Below are 19,497 nucleotides of genomic sequence, written 5' to 3'. Positions count from 1 at the left end.
TAAATGTTAGTTGAAAAGTAATGTGAGATAATGTCTTGTTGCTTTTTAGAGACTAAAAGACATGAGGTAATGTCTAGATGCTTTTTATAGTGGAGATGACGTTTATAAATTGCCTGGCTGGGCTGATGAGACAGTGGATTGTGCAGTCAGATGGAACAGAGTAAATGGGCATTTTAACATCATAGATTTAGCCGGTGGCAACTTGTAGAGTAGATACCAGCTGGAATGCGGTTTTAACCAATCAGCAGCATTTAGGTTAGACCCCCCCCTGTTCTTTAAACCCTGGATGGTACGAGTCCTGAATGCTGATTGGCTGACAGCAGTGGTATGTCAGACCATGTATGACAAAACATGTATTTTTACTGCTCTAATTACGTTGGTTACCAGTTTATAAAAGCAATAAGGCACCTCAGGGGTTTGTGGTATATGGCGAATATACCACGGCTAAGGCCTGTATACATTGCGTCGTGCATAAGAACAGCCCTTAGCCTTGGTATATTGGCCATATACCACAAACCCCCTCGTGCCTAAGGACTGCATCTTTAAGAGCAACAAACAGTGGGAGAATCATTGAATGTTTCCATTTGAGTGAAGAGTGTTGACATCCTTTAAAGCAGCAATCAGCAGTTAAAACAATAACAAAACCCATTCCCCCCCTGTTTTGGTAAACAGCTCTGGAATTGTAACTACTCTCATTTGGATGCAAGGACTGACCATCTATGATATCACAATTATAGTTATATAATTTAAAAATATATTTTTAAAACTTTTTATCCCTTTTTCTCCCCAATTTCGTGATATCCAATTGGTAGTCTTGTCTCATCGCTGCAACTCCCGCACGGACTCGGGAGAGGCGCAGGTCGAGAGCCATGTGTCCTCCGAAACATGATCCTGCCAAGCCGCACTGCTTCTTGACACACTGCTCGCTTAACCCGGAAGCCAGCCACGCCAACGTGTCGGAGGAAACACCCTACCACTGGCGAACGTGTCAGCGTGCATGTGCCCTGCCCACCACAGTAGTCGCTAGAACACAATGGGACAAGAACATCCCGGCCCAGCCCTCCCCTAACCCGGACAATGCTGGGCCAGTTGTACGTTGCCATGTTGTCATGGGTCTCCCGGTCGCGGCCGGTCTGCGACACAGGCTGGGATCGATCCAGGATCTGTGATGACGCCTCAAGCACTGCAGTGCCTTAGACCGCTGCACCACTCAGGAGGCCCACAATTATAGTTTTAACCATGTTTTTAGGCGATATATTGTTTGTTTAAATTTACTTTGTTTACAAACATTGGTGTTAAACAAGCTTAGATTTTGGGTTCTGATTGGGTAGGACAGTTCAACTAAGAACATCTTCAGTCAATGTAGTTGGAGTCTTAATGGATTTTAAAAAACCTTAACTTCCCATTATGTGTCGTATTCATCTGTCCTCACTCTGTGTTTGTTCCCTCAGGAGGACATGAACCTGAATGAGGAGCGTAAAGCCCCCCTGCGTGGGAAGGACCTGAGCACCAAGAGAGAGATGGTTGTACAGTACATCTCTGCCACCGCCAAATCTGTAAGTCCTTGTTGTAAACCAATGGGCTTTCTGTATTGTAACCATTCTAACCTACTCTCACCCAGTGTGGTAGTAGTTAGTGGGCATGAAAAATAACATACTCTATTCTACCAACACGCTACAGAATTATGAGATTAACCTGCTCTGCTTCCTTTCTGTCGCTCTCTCCATCTGCCCATCACTCTCTCACTCCGTCTCTCTACCTGCCCATCACTCTCTCACTCCATCTCTCTACCTGCCCATCACTCTCACTCCGTCTCTCTACCTGCCCATCACTCTCACTCCGTCTCTCTACCTGCCCATCACTCTCTCACTCCGTCTCTCTACCTGCCCATCACTCTCTCACTCCATCTCTCTACCTGCCCATCACTCTCACTCCGTCTCTCTACCTGCCCATCACTCTCACTCCGTCTCTCTACCTGCCCATCACTCTCTCACTCCGTCTCTCTACCTGCCCATCACTCTCTCACTCCGTCTCTCTCTACCTGCCCATCACTCTCTCACTCCGTCTCTCTCTCTACCTGCCCATCACTCTAATTCCCTCTCTCTCTACCTGCCCATCACTCTCTCACTCCGTCTCTCTCTCTACCTGCCCATCACTCTAATTCCCTCTCTCTCTCTACCTGCCCATCACTCTAATTCCCTCTCTCTCTCTACCTGCCCATCACTCTCTCACTCCGTCTCTCTACCTGCCCATCACTCTCACTCCGTCTCTCTACCTGCACATCACTCTCACTCCGTCTCTCTCTCTACCTGCCCATCACTCTCACTCCGTCTCTCTCTCTACCTGCCCATGACTCTCACTCCGTCTCTCTCTACCTGCCCATCACTCTCTCACTCCGTCTCTCTCTACCTGCCCATCACTCTCTTACTCCGTCTCTCTCTCTACCTGCCCATCACTCTCTTACTCCGTCTCTCTCTCTACCTGCCCATCACTCTCTCACTCCGTCTCTCTCTCTACCTGCCCATCACTCTCTCACTCCGTCTCTCTCTCTATCTGCCCATCACTCTCTTACTCCGTCTCTCTCTACCTGCCCATCACTCTCTTACTCCGTCTCTCTCTCTACCTGCCCATCACTCTCTCACTCCGTCTCTCTCTCTACCTGCCCATCACTCTCTCACTCCGTCTCTCTCTCTACCTGCCCATCACTCTCTCACTCCGTCTCTCTCTACCTGCCCATCACTCTCTCACTCCGTCTCTCTCTACCTGCCCATCACTCTCTCACTCCGTCTCTCTCTACCTGCCCATCACTCTCTCACTCAGTCTCTCTCTCTAGCTGCCCTTCTCTCTCTCTCTACCTGCCCGTCTCTCTCTCTACCTGCCCGTCTCTCTCTCTACCTGCCCGTCTCTCTCTCTACCTGCCCGTCTCTCTCTACCTGCCCGTCTTTCTCTCTACCTGCCCTTCTCTCTCTCTACCTGCCCTTCTCTCTCTCTACCTGCCCTTCTCTCTCTCTACCTGCCCTTCTCTTTCTCTACCTGCCCTTCTCTCTCTCTACCTGCCCTTCTCTCTCTCTACCTGCCCTTCTCTCTCTCTACCTGCCCTTCTCTCTCTCTACCTGCCCTTCTCTCTCTCTACCTGCCCTTCTCTCTCTCTACCTGCCCTTCTCTCTCTCTACCTGCCCTTCTCTCTCTCTACCTGCCCGTCTCTCTCTCTACCTGCCCGTCTCTCTCTCTACCTGCCCGTCTCTCTCTCTACCTGCCCGTCTCTCTCTCTACCTGCCCGTCTCTCTCTCTACCTGCCCGTCTCTCTCTCTACCTGCCCGTCTCTCTCTCTCTACCTGCCCGTCTCTCTCTCTCTACCTGCCCGTCTCTCTCTCTCTACCTGCCCGTCACTCTAACTAACCTGCCCGTCTCTCTCTCTCTACCTGCCCGTCACTCTAACTAACCTGCCCGTCTCTCTCTAGCTGCCCATCACTCTCACTCCTTCTCTCTCTCTACCTGCCCTTCTCTCTCTAGCTGCCCATCACTCTCACTCCTTCTCTCTCTCTACCTGCCCTTCTCTCTAACTAACCTGCCCTTCTCTCTCTCTACCTGCCCGTCTCTCTCTCTACCTGCCCGTCTCTCTAACTAACCTGCCCGTCTCTCTCTAGCTGCCCATCACTCTCACTCCGTCTCTCTCTCTACCTGCCCTTCTCTCTCTCTACCTGCCCTTCTCTCTCTCTACCTGCCCTTCTCTCTCTCTACCTGCCCTTCTCTCTCTCTACCTGCCCTTCTCTCTCTCTACCTGCCCTTCTCTCTCTCTACCTGCCCTTCTCTCTCTCTACCTGCCCTTCTCTCTCTCTACCTGCCCTTCTCTCTCTCTACCTGCCCTTCTCTCTCTCTACCTGCCCGTCTCTCTCTCTCTACCTGCCCGTCTCTCTCTCTCTACCTGCCCGTCTCTCTCTCTCTACCTGCCCGTCTCTCTCTCTCTACCTGCCCGTCTCTCTCTCTCTACCTGCCCGTCTCTCTCTCTCTACCTGCCCGTCACTCTAACTAACCTGCCCGTCTCTCTCTAGCTGCCCATCACTCTCACTCCTTCTCTCTCTCTACCTGCCCGTCTCTCTCTCTACCTGCCCGTCTCTCTCTCTACCTGCCCGTCTCTCTAACTAACCTGCCCGTCTCTCTCCTTGCTCAAGCTCCCAATCTCTGATTGCCGCCTACGTTTTATTTATTTTTAACCTTTTTTCCCGCATGCTTATCAAACCACTTTTGATGTGGAGCAACCGTAACTCTCAGTGGCTTAATATTGGGGAGGGATCCAGTTTTCATTTGAATTTGGAACGCATCGCTGTCCCAAAGCGGCATAATCTTGAAACATGACACTTTCATCACTCAAAACCAATAAGAGCAGTAAACCCAGTGCGTTTGAGGGTAATCCCAGGGTTTTAGGGTGAATTCTCCTATTCTCTTTATGAAGTTTAGGGCCCCTACTGAGGATAGACTCCCGTCAACACAAAAGGAAAAGTGATTTCTTCTCCCGTCTAAATCACTCCGACTCCGCTGGCCTTTGACATTATAATTTATTACCTCTCTCATTGTTATGGTAATTAACTGGCTTTATTAATAATGATGATGATCAGAGATGATTGAATTTTTTACCGGGACCATTATGTTTTGTGAGCACTACTATATTATTCAGATGAACAGCCGCCTCTGTCTGGGTGAAAGGAACGAGGACTGTATTTCAGGGCCCTCCCTACCCCCTCACATTCTATAGGCCCTGTGGGTGGGAGCCGGTCAGAACCATGTCAGGATAGAATATAGACACACACACACAGACAAAGCGAGACACACACCAATCTAGGGTAATAGTGGTCCGGGAACCAGTTTTACATGAGTTTAGATATGTTTATGTGTGCTAAGTGCCTGTCTTCAACACGGCAGAGCAAATCCCCTCACCCTGTTAGAAAGCCAATCCATCCCACTGGTTTCTGTAAATAAGGAAGACATAGAATTACACTGGCGAATTAGACTCCTGTAGGTGAAGGGTAGGCTGGGCTACTTTTCAAATGGCCCTATGGCCCCTGGTCAAAAGTAGTGCACTACACATCCAAGGATGGTGCTTGAGTAAGGCAGATTTTTGGTGGTGTTTTTCTGATTGATGGAGTGAAAATGGGGCGTGGTGCTAGATTTGACATTAACATGGTATGTTGTGACAACATCTTCATTGCATTACAAGATTTTGAGTTAATTTTTGGGATCTTGTGGTGGAGTGTTTTCACAGCTAATAATATGATGTGCCTTATTCAATCTTTGGATGTTCTCTTCCCCTTCCAAAGATGATCGCCGTCCTATGGAATCGCAGTTTTTAGGGTCTTTGTATGCGCGATTGCTTGCTTCCAACAGAATTTTACGTTTGCAGGAAAATGTACTAATAACGTAGACTCTCAATCACACACCAAGTCACCTCTTTCCTGTGTGTCTATTTGTTCTAGACTGGATCATTGCCCCTTATCTTCTAATAGAGGCCATAGAAATGTATAAAGTAGAATGGCATCAGTAGAATGGGAGCTGTCTGTGTACCATCTATATTTTAGCTTGTTCCTTATGGGTTATGTAGATAGAGAAGAAAGGGTTCATTTGAGAGGGCAATAGAGAATTCCATCAGCTCTCCCAGCAATACCTCAAATCCATCTATGTGAAGTTGTAAGTCAGTCTATCCCTTCTAAGTTTCAGGTGCAGCACAGTATGTGGACCGGATTGCATTGAGAATGAAGGTTTAAAGTGCAAATATTGGTGGAGCGACAAATGTGTCCCCAACATCATGTGGCTTTTTCTGCTTGCCTGAAAAACACCCATTTTGAGACTCAGTACATAGAGCTAGTATCCTTTATTGTTCTGGATAATGTTGCAATTATTTCTTCCCCAAATCTATTAATGCAATATGTCATCCAACATATAGTTTTTATCCGTCTTCTATGAACAGTATGACCATTAGCGTGTTGATATACTGGAGTATATTTCCCTGCAGCTATTAGGCTAAAAATACTAGCTAGCTAATGGGACTACAGGGTTGATTATTAGTTTGTTTGTTCTCACCCAACATGGCTCCTCTCCAGAGTTGTATTTTTCATACGTTGCTGCCTCGCTACTTTATCACCGAGCAAGATGGGGAACTCTTCCCATATACTACCAGGGTGCCTCTGTGGGAGCCTTTCAAATTACCCCCCAACACAAAACAAAGATAACTGTCCCACATGGCACCATATTCCCTATGTAGTGCACTACTTAAGATTAGGGCACTGGTCAAAAGTAGTGCACTACATAGGGAATAGGGCGCCATTTGGTATGCACACTATGTCTTTTTAAAGGAGAATGTTTCTATTGGCGTTGACCCTGGTCATTTGAATATGAAGTGCAGCTGTTGCAGCAAGTGTGGCTGTCCTTGACCATTAACGAAGCATGAAGTGCCTTTTCTTTCTCTCCCCTCTCTTTATTTTAATTTGAATTCATTCTGACATATGCATGCCTTTCACGCTAATGCAATCATTTCCCCTCTATTCCCAGTGTGCTGGAAAAACATAAACTTTGCTTACTTCTCTTTCGCCTTGCAGATGACTTCCCTGTTCCAGTTCAACATGTTCAGTGTTTCATGATGAGATGGGGATGAGTGTGTTGGTCGGGTCTTGAGGGGAAACTAGTTCAAATGTTTTGAGTAGCCATTTTGCTGCCTTTGTACTAACACAATGTGAAATCAACATCCTGTTATTTTAAAGGGATTTGACCAATAATCAATCACCAATGTGCCGCCCCGTTCTCTCAGTGAAGCCTGACAGTTCGTCAGAGAATCAAGGCCTTCATCTTCTGCTGTCACACTGTTATCTGGTCTGGTGAATAATAAAATCCTGTATTTTCCCTACACCATGAGAAAGGATGCTAATAGTAATGAGAGTAAGAGGAGAATATAAATAAATACTACCACTCCTGATAAGATGACATCTCCCTCAGAAGTTTGTTTACTAGGGAGTTGTTCTATAATGGCGCGCTAGAGGTCCCCGTTAGCATACAATAACCAAGCATTCAATTATTATTAGAACTAACTTCAGGTCGTGTTTTTTCCTCTGAGAACTGACAGGAATTCTATCACGGTTTTATCGAGAACGAGGTGTTACCTTGCGCGAGGAAATGATGTAAACATTCAGTGCTATTCCTCCTCAAGCTCCTCCCTGACACATCTACTTGCTTTTTTCTTCTAGATAATGTCTGTTCTTTTTGGTCAAGCTGCCAAAACAGCAAGCCTGAAGAGAAACATGTTTAATGTTCTCACCGTGTAGTCTTGTCAATGTTAAAACAACGCTGGAGACAGCAGTAGTTCCCAGTTGTCCCTGCCTCTATGTGATTCAAGGTCCCAAATCTCCCAATAATAACCCGACAGCATAATCCCTCAACGTTAGACAATGACATGCTAGATTCATCAGAGGACGACTGGGGAAATGTGGATTTATGGTGAAAAGCAGAGTGCACATGATCAAGCGGCAACACAGTTAAAAGTGACATTATTGCCGTCATAAATGCTGATGGAGGTGAGGGAAGCAGAGCGTCAAATGGGAGAGTGGGAGAGAAAGACAGAGAGAGAGATTGATAATGAGAGAGGGAGATAAAGAATAAGAGAGGACTGCAGAGAGGACTGCAGAGAGGACTGCAGAGAGGACTGCAGAGAGGACTGCAGAGAGGACTGCAGAGAGGACTGCAGAGAGGACTGCAGAGAGGACTGCAGAGAGGACTGCAGAGAGGACTGCAGAGAGAAAGGGAATGAGTGAAGGAAAGCAGAAAAGCGAGAGAGGCAGAGTTGGTGAGAGAGGCAGAGATGGTGACTATGTTTTCCGTCACTTGATGTGCAGTGACTTTGTAACTTCCTGTGATCAGTGCGCACTGCGCTGTGCTTCTCAGAGTGCAGCTGGCTGGCGAGAGAGAGAGGTGTGTTCAGCTGCAGATTAGAATACATTTACTGGGCTGACAGACACCCTCCCACTGCGAGACACAGCGCCGCCGCCGTAATAGAAAAAACGCTCCCAATTCCCCACCACTATTGACAGATAACAAGGTTAAACTCCAGAAATCATGCTGACTACATGGGCTCCAAGGTGCTACAAGGAGTCGCTCAGTCTGACACCTGAAGTCAAGCGCAGATGGCAGCTGATTGGTTTTGGCTTTGGAAACCTTGTTAGCCATGGACAAACTGTCGTTGTAGAGGTTAATTCTGTGCTAAATCGATCAAGCGCAAAGACAATTAGGGCGTTTCCCTATCAACCCTAACACTGCATATGGGCCGAGTCACGAGAGGTCAAGTGAACTAGACACTCCATATTGGTTACCAAACGAACAGACACTGTCTTACATGATCTTTTGGTACAGCTAGGAGAGTTTAGTAGTGTGTGTAGCCTATGTTATGTCAGAATAAGGTTGGTACCTCTTACAGTTGACAGGTAATTCTTGGCCTACTAATGATTGTGCCGTTGTCTTTTTGCATGTTAACTCCTCTTCGCTGACTGCTGCATGCAGATCACCGGGAGCAAAGTCACGGTAAGTACACCCTTTATATTATTACGCATAGTGAGTCGTGTTCCTCTCGTGCCTTTCTCCATCTCCTCCCTGCCCCCTTCCCCTCTCTTCTCCATTCCCCTTTCAAAAGATTCTAGGCAGTTTGTCCCTGAATGCGCAAGGTCATCATATTTATGGCTTTAATAACAAAGAAATCAGCATTGATATTGCTAATAGACTGTGATTTGGAAAGGCTATAAATTGTTTATGCAATTCTTACATGTAAATTGAAAAGATTTTCCAATGAGGGATTTCTAAATTATACAGCCTTGCAAAGGGAGCCCTTTTGTTGGTCTAAGCCGCTTCTCTTTTTGAAATGGATTGTAGACTAACCCGTATTAGCATTTAAATATTGTAATACCAGCGATGAGCAATAGTTTTTAGGCAAATAATGATAATCTGCAATCTAATCTGTTTATTGGAACGTTTTGCATCTAAATGGCTTTCATTGTGTTCATTTTTTTTCTTTGAGACGGCACACTGAGAGAATGCATCACTTAATTAGATTGCACTACAGATACACACACACACACACGCACTGATTGAAGAGTGGAAAATGTATTAAGTGCATTTTTCCTCAACCTTCCAGAAATCTGAAGCTGGTTTAATTTAGTGGCCGGGTATTCACCACAATACATTTGAAAACCCCTTGTCTTAATCTCACAACATTTAAGGGATGTCACCCCTGTCTCTAGAAATGTAGCTGTTGTTGCTGTCACTCCCTCACTAGCCACCACTAACCCAACCCCAATAATCTGTATAAATATACACTGTCCAAGGGGCTGGTGACGCTTCCTCATTTCTCTGCCACTGTAATACGGTAATTGCAGATCTGCTCTGGCAATTTATCACAAAGTGGAGCCCTATTGCCTGTTGTGAGGAGGCAAGCCTGTTTTTTGGGGTAAAGCTTTTGGGAAAAAAGCCCTCTTATTGCTTTTTGCTAGCGTGAATTGTCACCTTGAATGGTGTTTTATTGCCTTCAGGATTAAGGAGGCCTACAGGCTTAGAGGGAACGAGGACAAGGTAAACCAGCCAGTACGCTGTGACCTAGTGGCACCCTATTCCCTATATGATGTACTGCTTTTCACCAGGTTAAAAGTAGTATACTACCTAGTGAGTAGGGTGCCATTTGGGACAAAGTCCTGGTCTGTGCTCTACTGATGGGCCCAGACAAACCTTTCCACTGTTTGACTCGCTCTACAGACAGATGTTTTGTGTGTCGTTTCTTTGCCAAACTGTTATTTTGCGCTGGGTTATTTCTGCTGAGTAAGTAGATTTCTACAGACGACGTTATGAACGAAGATGTTTCGTCTTGATCAGCAGGAACATGGTTCAGAGGTGTATCAGAACTGTTGATCCGAGAGCAGAGGTCTACTTTGAAGTTTGGAACCGTCTGAATGTTTGCCAAGGAAGCTTCTCCAAACTGTGTGCTAGTAACATTTTGCGTCCTCTCTAACCTCTCCCTCCGTCAGAATCACACCTCCGTGCCCGTGTATCGGGCTAACAAAAAGCTAACACTGAGGAAGCTGTCAGTCTAAAAGCTCCACTCAGAACCTAAAGTACCAGTCTAGTGAGACGTTTAAGTCAGTTAGCCCGGCGTGACTACGGTTAGCTTCCGCTCTGCCTGGCGGACTCAAAATGTTCATGCTGTCAGCGCAGGGCTTCCGAGGGAGCTTTCCTTGAGCTGTGCAGTCGTTGTGGTGGGGGAACTGAAGGTACTGTGAGGTCTGTAGGGAACCGTCCCAGAGCTGTGCAGTCGTGGTGGTGGTGGGGGAACTGAAGTAGAGCTGGGCGGTAAATCAAAACAATTTGGAATAATTAAAAACTATTTTTTTGAGACATTCCAAATGCCTGTATTGCAGAATCAAGGTTAAATTTTTTATTTTTTTATGAGCGTTTATGTACCTTTGTTCTCATGTGTTTTTGGTCTCCACTCGTGCTCCTTCCCATTTACACCAGAGATCTGTATACTGTATAATGACGAAATGCTCATGTTTCTTGGGCCCAACCAAGAGAGAGATTATTATACTGTAACAGAGGAGAAGTGAACCTTTCCAACCATACCCTGTTTATGTTTCAACTCCGCAAACCTCGAGCAGACATTACTATAATGGATGTACCAATGAACATTCAGTATGGAAATGTAATGCTTGTCGCGCCCGCATTACGGTACCACTTATCGCTAGCAGCATTTTAGTCAAATAGAGATTGTTATACTAGTTGTTTAGTCTGTTTTATAAGCATAAAACTATTTATATAAGGAATTGGCAACTCATTCTCATTCTGAGAAATATGGTAGGCCCCTTAATTTCAACACCTGAGCAAAGTGGACAGGCTAGCATGCTGTTCAAATAGTTGGAGACGGACAGAAGGTTGTTTTCATAACAATTAAACTGTTTTTCCTTGTTCGCTGAATTCAGAGCTTGTGAAATTATACCTAGATCCAAGTTGGCTAGACTTGAAACATAAATATTAGCTTGCTACCCAGTAGTATGTGTGCTGGAGATATTGATTATGAGACCTGTGTTCATTTTCTATATTGTCTGCTATATTCTTAGTGAATGTGCATGGTTCTGGGTAAATTTGTTACAAAAAGGGCATTTATATACAGACCTGAAAGCCAGATCAGTGATCAGCTATTTTTATTAGTGGGTCTTATGGTTGTGGAAGGCATGTTCAGCCTAGGTATAATTTACCAAGCTCTGAATTAATTGGATTATTCCTTACTGTTTTACATGCTGTGTATTTGACCTTTAATTGTACAACACAGTTTATTTAGAGAAAAAAATCAAGATTTATATCGCAGTGTGAATTGCCTCCAGTTCAGTCTGGCCAGCATGTCCACATTCACCACCGCCGCTGCTGAGTCTGTGTCATCAGCCTTGTTGAACAAGCTAGTGGGGGGAGATGAGGACCAAAAAGTAGCTGACTGCCAAGATGCCTGCAAACAAACCAGAAATGCAGATAGGCTGGTTATAGTTCTCCTTTTAAAACAAGGGTGATTTACGTCACCACTCAACTGCCACATTTGGAACAACAGTGTGTCATGGGTCCTGTGGTGCGTTAGTGCGAGCTGCCTCGATACTTCAATAAACCACCAGTTACACGCAGGGAGGGGCAGGGCTGCTGTTACTATAGAGAGAGGTTTTAAGGGGTTACCCGCCCTGACCTGTATGGGCTGATCTGACCACATGACTGGCCGTCCCTGAGACAGAGCCTGTTTCCATGGTAACGTACTGGCCAGCCTACAATATGTCAAGGGGTGAGAGTGGGGGAGAGATGTTGAGGGGGAGTGAAACACCTCAGACCTCGGGGACTGGAGGAGTCTGTTGGATTGGTGATATCTGACTCCATTTCAGAGAATCATGTGTGCCAGAATAGTGGACAAAGGTTGTTGTTTAAAAAATGAATTAGATCTGGCTCACCCCTGGGACGCTGGCCTAACCTCGTCACTTGTATAAAATAGAAAATAGTAGAGACAGATTTTTAAGAATGACCTCTTTTTGTGGTGTGAAATGCGCTGTATGTATCAGCTGACAAGGCCTCCCCAAGGAGCACTACAACAGTTAAGTGACAGAATAGAGCTTTGAAGTGATTGGAGGGAGTAGTTAGTTTCCCCCCCAAAGTAGAGCCTCTACAGTCTTCACAAGGAGGAGAAGGACATTCAAAGAATGTAGGAAGAACAGAACATTCTAAATATTCCAAACAGCATATTTAAAGCTGTTGCAGAAACAATGATCCACTTATTTGAAGTTTGAGGTGAGAACATCTAGCATTGGCTGAGTGTATTTTACATTGTGACAGATGACTATTCTTCTATGAACTTGAATCCTTTAACATTTTCATTAAATGGTATTCGATGAATTTTCCTTTAGTTGAGGACTCATGGTATCTGTTTATTGAGACCTCACAGAAACGTTGAGGTAGTTACCATGGAACATAGAGAAGGCCCAACATTTCATTGCCGACGCTCTCCAGCATCTTTTGTTCCAATGTTGAGGATAGGCACTTAGAACAATTCTCATTTAAGCCGAGATGATTTAATTTTTCTCTCCCGATTACGCCTCTTTGTTTCTGTGTATTGCAGAGGAAGGCTGTATTCCCAGGCAAATTAATAACCTTGGCATATGTGTTGTCTGTTCCACTCGTTTCATTGGTCAATGTCGTATTAAGCGCTGCACGCACTCCAAGGCTTTTCTTCACCTAATGCACTTTTGCTCATTGTGGCTGCTGTTTAAAGCCTCAAGGAGAGGGAGGGAGAGAGGGGGGGAGAGAGAGCATCCACTGCTGCTGTCTCGTTCACTCTTTACCCTTCCTTGCTACCAGCGCCAATAGTTTTTGGAAGGCCTTGTGTCAAAATTGAATCGGAATTAAATCAAGGCTACACACTCATCCCCTCTTTCTTCCAAGCCCTATACATCTGAAAATACTTATTTTTGTTTCAGATAGGCTATTAAACTGTTTGGACTCTCAAGCAGATTTGATGGGGCACATGTCCTTGGTGCTTTGAAAGACTGTCAATGAAAAACTGAATCAACGGAGAATGTCCCCGCATGCACACAACACAACAAGTATGGACTCCAGTTTAACATTTAGATCAACGAAAAGTGCTCTGAAAAGGCTTTTTAAATGTGATGTGTATTTGAGAGACAGTGGCGTGGCGGCGACTTTGTTTAGATGACATTTAAAGTTGACTAAAAAGAGAATTCAAGTGATTTCTGGAGTGCCAAACCATCCTTCACTGCTTTTTCTTGGTAAGTTTGTAGATTTTGGACAGTATCAAACCATTGCTTTTACCATTACTCAAACACATTGATGTCTTCGAGATGAGTTTAGTTGATTACATTGGAGGTATATTACCCAGACCTTTTATATTTACCTGTTGGTGCGATATCATTTCCTAATAATATCTAGTCACAAGGAGTCAGGGGCTGCTCTCATGGGATCAAGACCTGCTACCTCTCTTTTCACTCATTACTAAGATCACATCTGTTGTATTGTCTTCAAGCCATATTGTACTGTCTAGAAGCCTATGATTCCATGCTATAAGTGTGACTGACATCACCAATGCAGCACATTAAGCCTATATTGAGTCTTTAGATCAGTGGTGTTGTTTGTGTTGTGTGCTAGGCCATCAGTCGTATTCAAGTTTCCCAGGGCTCAGCGCTGATTGACAGTAAAACAATATTCATTTTCATTTGTCCCTTCGCTCATCCCCCGAGCCCTTTTATTAATACTTCAACATAGTAACTTGGTGTGCCGACACCTTTTTGCATACAATTGTAATGCCTTTCAGTCCAACTCTAATTCCGAAATGTCAAGTGTATCTGATTTGATTAATTCTTTAGACAATTCAGAGACTTGGAGACAATTTAGGGATTATTATACGTCTGTTGAGTCTGTTAGTTTTCGGTGAGCAGCATATTGGCTTCGCAAAAGCAAAGGGATTTAAATATAGGTGCTCATGAATCGAATTAAGCAGCATTGTGCAGGAGTTGGCATTCTGCCTCTTGACGAGACATGCTATTAACTACCTCTCTTGTCTACATGGCTTTGTAGCTGTTCTGTCATTCGAAGTTGGATGTTTCAACTAAACAAAACCCAAACAATTCAATACTCGTATTTACTTCCTATGTATTCTACTGTTGTATATTACGAACTACTACAGTATTACTATAGTATTGTATGCAACTTCTTGGCAGCGTTTCTCCTAGATTATTATCCATGCTAGGTTTGGCTAACCTTTCGCTAGATTCACCTGAAATGCTCCTGTCTTCAAACACCCACCTTTGCCATGTGATGTGTGTAACTGTGGGAGAAGGTAAAGTGCAACACATATAGAACATGATTTTGAGCTGTAGCTGCGTAACTCGTGGGAGTCAACACTCTTCAACTACCACTGTGGAGGAAATGAAAACAAGTCCCTCCCTTCTTTTGTCTTCTCTTTCAAACGTGATTATATTTTCTCTCCTCTCCATTGGATTATACTACATACATCTCTTTTTAAAGGTGGAGAGGGGATGTCTTTATTTTGAAGGGATCATAAAAGGGTGTCTGAAATGGACATGGTGTGCTGATATTGGAAGCACAGTGACTGCAACACTACCAGTGTTTGTGTGTGTGTGTGTGTGTGTGTTTTGATGTCCTGTGTGTAAGTAGCACTGTCATTTGCCCTGCAGCTCCATCATGACTGGAACACATCCTCCCAGATTTGGGTATTAAGGAGAAGAGGGAGGAAGAGAGAGTGATGGAGAAAAAGAGCCGGGGGTGTGTGTGTGTGTGTGTGTGTGTGTGTCTCTGCTTGCTTGTGTGTCTTCCTCTGTGTGTGCATGTGTGTCTGCTTGCCTGTGCGTCTTCCTCTGTGCATCAGTGTTCCTCTGTCTCTCTGTGTGTGTGTGTGTGTGTGTGTGTGTGTGATATTGGGGCTGTCAGTAATGGGGCTGGGTGAGCACTGCCTATGCGCTCAGTGGCTCATCTCCCCCCACGGCTCTTTCTAACACACTCCACGGCACCACCAGCTCCACAGGGTGCTCCTGCAGGCTGCATTAGGCTCCATAAACTTTATGACATATTTTTACAACCCGCCTCTATGCGATTCCACCACCGCATCCCCGGCCGCATCTGCTTTAACTGTTCACGCAGCTGTGAAATTCGGTGTATCCCTTCGCTTTTAATGGTCGCGTAGACAGGCTCGATTCAGTCGATGCCTTGAATTTCTTTATTTGTTCTTGAAAGGATTGGTTCCTTCCCTCCCCCGCTGCATATATTTATATTTACAGAGTTATTTGTTTTGGGTTACGGGGGTGTTTTTTTCTAAATGCGGTGGGTGATTGTTAGAGATGTCTCTTTCGGTCTATCAAGTTGCCTGACTCTGTGTCTGTGTGTGTGTGTGTGTGCGCCAGTCTGTGTGTCAGTGTGTGATGACTATGAGTAGTCCTTTCCCTAACCTTGTTTGACTCCATCCCCTCCTGTGATTCTCTGATGCCCATGCCAAACGCAGTACGACTCCAGTATGGCGGAGCATATGTGGCTTTGCCTTCGACCGCGGGCAGCGGTCATGGGAGTGTGTGTGTGTGTGTGTGTGTGTGGGTGCGCGCACTGGGCACAGGTTCAAAACATCTGTTGATTTCACCACTGACCAGCCAGTTTCCTGGAGGAGGAGGTGGATACATTCCACCTGGAGTAGTTACTTTCCACCTGGAGTAGTTACTTTCCATCAGCCCAGAGCATCTCTGTCATTGTTTGTCTCGCTCACTGACCCAGAGGCATCGGTTCATAAGTCATAAGGATATTGGATCATTTCTGGGCTAAACTGATATACCATAATCACCCTCTAGTAAGCCCACCCAACTCTTTGGGGAGCCCCCCTTATTTGCCCATGCCGCAGTCAATTAGCCCACTCAGCAAATCACAAATCCCATATCTAACAAGGTGTGCCTTCTCCCTTTCAGTCTCTTCCAACACACTCAAATGCTGTCATACTCGGCTGCACAGGAAGTAAGTAATCGCCTCATCAACAGCACTGATTCCCAGACGGTTTCTCGGTTGCCTGGCTGTAATGATCGGTGATATGATCAAGGCTGGGACTCGCCGTTATATTATTGTCTGCCTTTGCAGTTTTCCACTTTAAGGGTGCCCGAGAGAGATGGATCGCCAGGTTAAAATGGCAGCTTTCAAGTTTTACGACTTCACCCTTTGTGTCATCCGCCTAGAGAGAGAGCCTGAGAGAGAGCCTGAGAGAGAGCCTGAGAGAGAGCCTGAGAGAGAGCCTGAGAGAGAGCCTGAGAGAGAGCCTGAGAGAGAGCCTGAGAGAGAGCCTGAGAGAGAGCCTGAGAGAGAGCTGAGGGTCCACCCTTCCGCATAACTTTAAGGTGTGCTTACCAAGATCAAACCGGACACTGTTTTGTCCCTAGAGATATTTATGACACAGATTGTCTGTATTGCGCCCCATTGCTATAAACACTGTCTGTAGGCATTTATTCACATTAGGGTTTTGACGGTGATGTTGGTCAGATTGCAGCAGCAGCATCAACCGCTTTGTCTTTCTCTGGGGTGCAGTACTGGAGACTGCAACAAGATGGCAGTAGAAGTCTGTTGAACGCTCCATGCACATTGGTGCAAAAGGGAAGGAGAAGGGAAAAAGATAGTGTTGCTATGGAATTGACCTAATGGGTTTCTTTCTACCTAGCAGCCTCCACACACATACACACCATGTCTGGCTCCTCTAATGCCTTTTGTAAGAAGTAGTCTGATCTTTAAACAGGAGAATAAGTTTGAAACTCCTCAAAGCATTCAAATGGATCCGTCTTCAACCAATCCATAATTTCAGCATCACTTTGCAGTTGGAAAAAAAACAAAAATCTAAAAACATTACAACCAGCTCCACAACCAAGATGGCCTCTGACATTGCATACAGATGTGATATTCTCTGCTTTTACTGTTAAGACTTAGACACAATGGCACGACAGTGAGTAAGCTCAAGGTAGCACAACCTCGCCTGTTATTGACAAGGCCCCACATATTGACCAAACATTTATGTAATCAGAACTGAATAATTTATCTGTGCATCAGTGTAATGAATTAAGAAGAAACACTCATCACTGGTCCCATAGTTGCACAACTCAAATTCTCATCTCTCTATCACCAAACATCTATCAATTCCATTGTATACATGTGTTTGGGCACAGGTATGTTGTCCTGGGCACATAACTGCACCACTCAAACTGTCACCTCTATCCGTCTCTATCCATTCCACTCAGTATTTGGGTATTGAGGTAACTGAAACAGGACTGATTCCAAGCCACACAGTGTAGTGGAGACGTGTGGTAGGTAGGGGATTGTTTGTGTCACCAAGCTGCATTACTCAAACACTCATTTCTCTATCTATCCATCCCTCCATTCAACTGTCTGTATTTGGGTTTTGAGGCTCCTGATACAGGACTGATTTAGTGAGTAGTAGAATTGTGCAGTAGGTGGGTAGGTAAAGCTGGCATAGCCTGACAGCGGCTTGTTGATGTCATGTGTCTCTCCTCAGTCGTCGTGTGTCTCTCCTCAGACGTGGAAGAGGAGAGACATACGACATCAACAAGCCCCCCCTGCCGCCTCAACCGCCCTAGCCCCTTCGGCTCAGGTGCACGCCACATACATTTTTTAAACAAGGCCATATGGCAGTCCTGTTTTCTTCAGGTGTGTGTGCCAGATGGAATATAAGTTAAATAAATAAATAAAAAACTGTTTGGAAACACACAAAAATTGCCTAATTGTTTCTCTCGGACTCGGTCAATGCTTGACAGACAGAATAGGACCGTCATAATACTCTACTAGTTGGTGTAAAAAAAACATAAAAAGCAGTTTTTTTTTAATGGGAAGCAATTAGTGAATATCGCCCAGAGGGTTATTTGACGGTAGGTGTACAGTGTTTCCTGAAATGGCCATGTCCTTGATGGGATATAGACTCAGCAGGTGAACGGACATCTAATCACAGTGAGAGATGTTTGTCTCTTTATGTCCTGAGTGGTCTTTTGGAGATTATTGTTTTTTCTAAGGCTAGTATAAGCCTATTTGCCAGAATGTTTGGCTGACTTCAGACCTGCGGGTGTTGAACTGGAATGAAAGAGATTCTGCAATGCAAGAGAAGGCAGTTTGGTAGATAGCGCCAATGACAATGTAGATGATCTGTGGACTCATCGAAGCATTGGTACCTAATGAACTTTCATATGCAGTGTGCTTTGAGTCTGCCCCTCTCAGACTTTTCTCAGCTCTAACCCCTCACCTGCCAACCATGCTGTATTGTGCTGTTTGTAAGTCCTTTACGAGCTCAGTGTCAGGGATAGGAATGCATTTCTCCAAGAAACTACTTTACAATTTTTTTTATTTTGATAAATGTAGTAAGTACAACAAATAAAAGAGAACTCTTGATGCTATTATGCTCGGCAACATCTCGAAAGCTTCTGATAGAAACTAACTTAAGAGGGTTCTAAATTTGTCATTAGAATAGCTCCTTTCATCTCCCCATGGTTTTAGTTAAGCAGTTCAGCCCAGGCCTCTAGTGAAATGTTTTCCCCCTCTGTTTGCATTTCTGAACAAGCCTCCATAATGTTAATGAATTCTATTATTTTAAAACCAATTACTGTTAGTTGGGAGGCTTCTTTACCAACGTTGTCGCGTTCTCTGTGGAATAGCGTGCCACTATCTGCCATTGTCTGCCGCTGCAGTCAAACTTGATTCTATTTCCTCCTATTCCCCAAACTGTCAATTCTATGCTAATGCATCTCTTTTGGTATTCAGATACCTCCCACTTTAAACAGAAGTACCTCTCAAGGGAGCCTGATTTCCAGGAATAAGAGCAAAGTTAGTGAATGACTGAAACTGTTTGCCGTATTTGTATACTCGACCAAAAATACAAAATATGGCAAAAGCTTGAAAGAAAATCTGGGCTAAGCAGCGGAGGTTACACATCATGTTGATGGGTAGTTGTAATGAAGATAGTTGTGGTAAAGTCTAGTCAATATGACCTCTACCTTCGCTGCTGAGTGTCTGAGTAGGGATAGGCGTGCAATGCTCTCACAGGTGAATTGAGATGTTGTGTTCTGTCAAATCATGATAAAAGACTAGAACATGAAAGCAAGGGAACATTACCTATGTTGTGTGAGAAAAAAAGCATACTTGTATCAAAATTGAAAAGGACGAATTTGAGAGAGAGAGAAAATTAGGTTGATTTCCTCCCCGTATTCGCATTTAATATAATTCATGGGGTTTCTCTTACCACACTACTCTCTTTGTTTGGGGTAATTATATGTATCAATGATTACCAAAGACTTGTATATCCAGTGAATTACCTAGGTGTTTTGCCACCTATCCTCTTCTTCTTTTTTGTATGCTTTGGCCTGAACTGTCTGCCGCTCGCATAGACTTTTGGGA

General features: G+C 44.8%; 1 protein-coding gene across 1 annotated transcript in view; it reads left to right on the top strand.

Annotated features, from left to right (window-relative positions):
- Positions 1 to 19,497, top strand: part of diaph2 (diaphanous-related formin 2) — a 689,895-nt gene that overhangs the window by 46,125 nt on the left and 624,273 nt on the right. The window contains 2 exon segments of the mRNA XM_024383199.2: positions 1,452 to 1,556; positions 8,539 to 8,559. Coding sequence (XP_024238967.2) covers positions 1,452 to 1,556; positions 8,539 to 8,559 — 126 coding nt within the window.

The sequence above is a fragment of the Oncorhynchus tshawytscha genome, linkage group LG21 (genome assembly GCF_018296145.1).
Source record: "Oncorhynchus tshawytscha isolate Ot180627B linkage group LG21, Otsh_v2.0, whole genome shotgun sequence".
Taxonomy (NCBI): Eukaryota; Metazoa; Chordata; class Actinopteri; order Salmoniformes; family Salmonidae; genus Oncorhynchus; species Oncorhynchus tshawytscha.
This window is presented reverse-complemented; position numbering and strand designations above follow the sequence as displayed.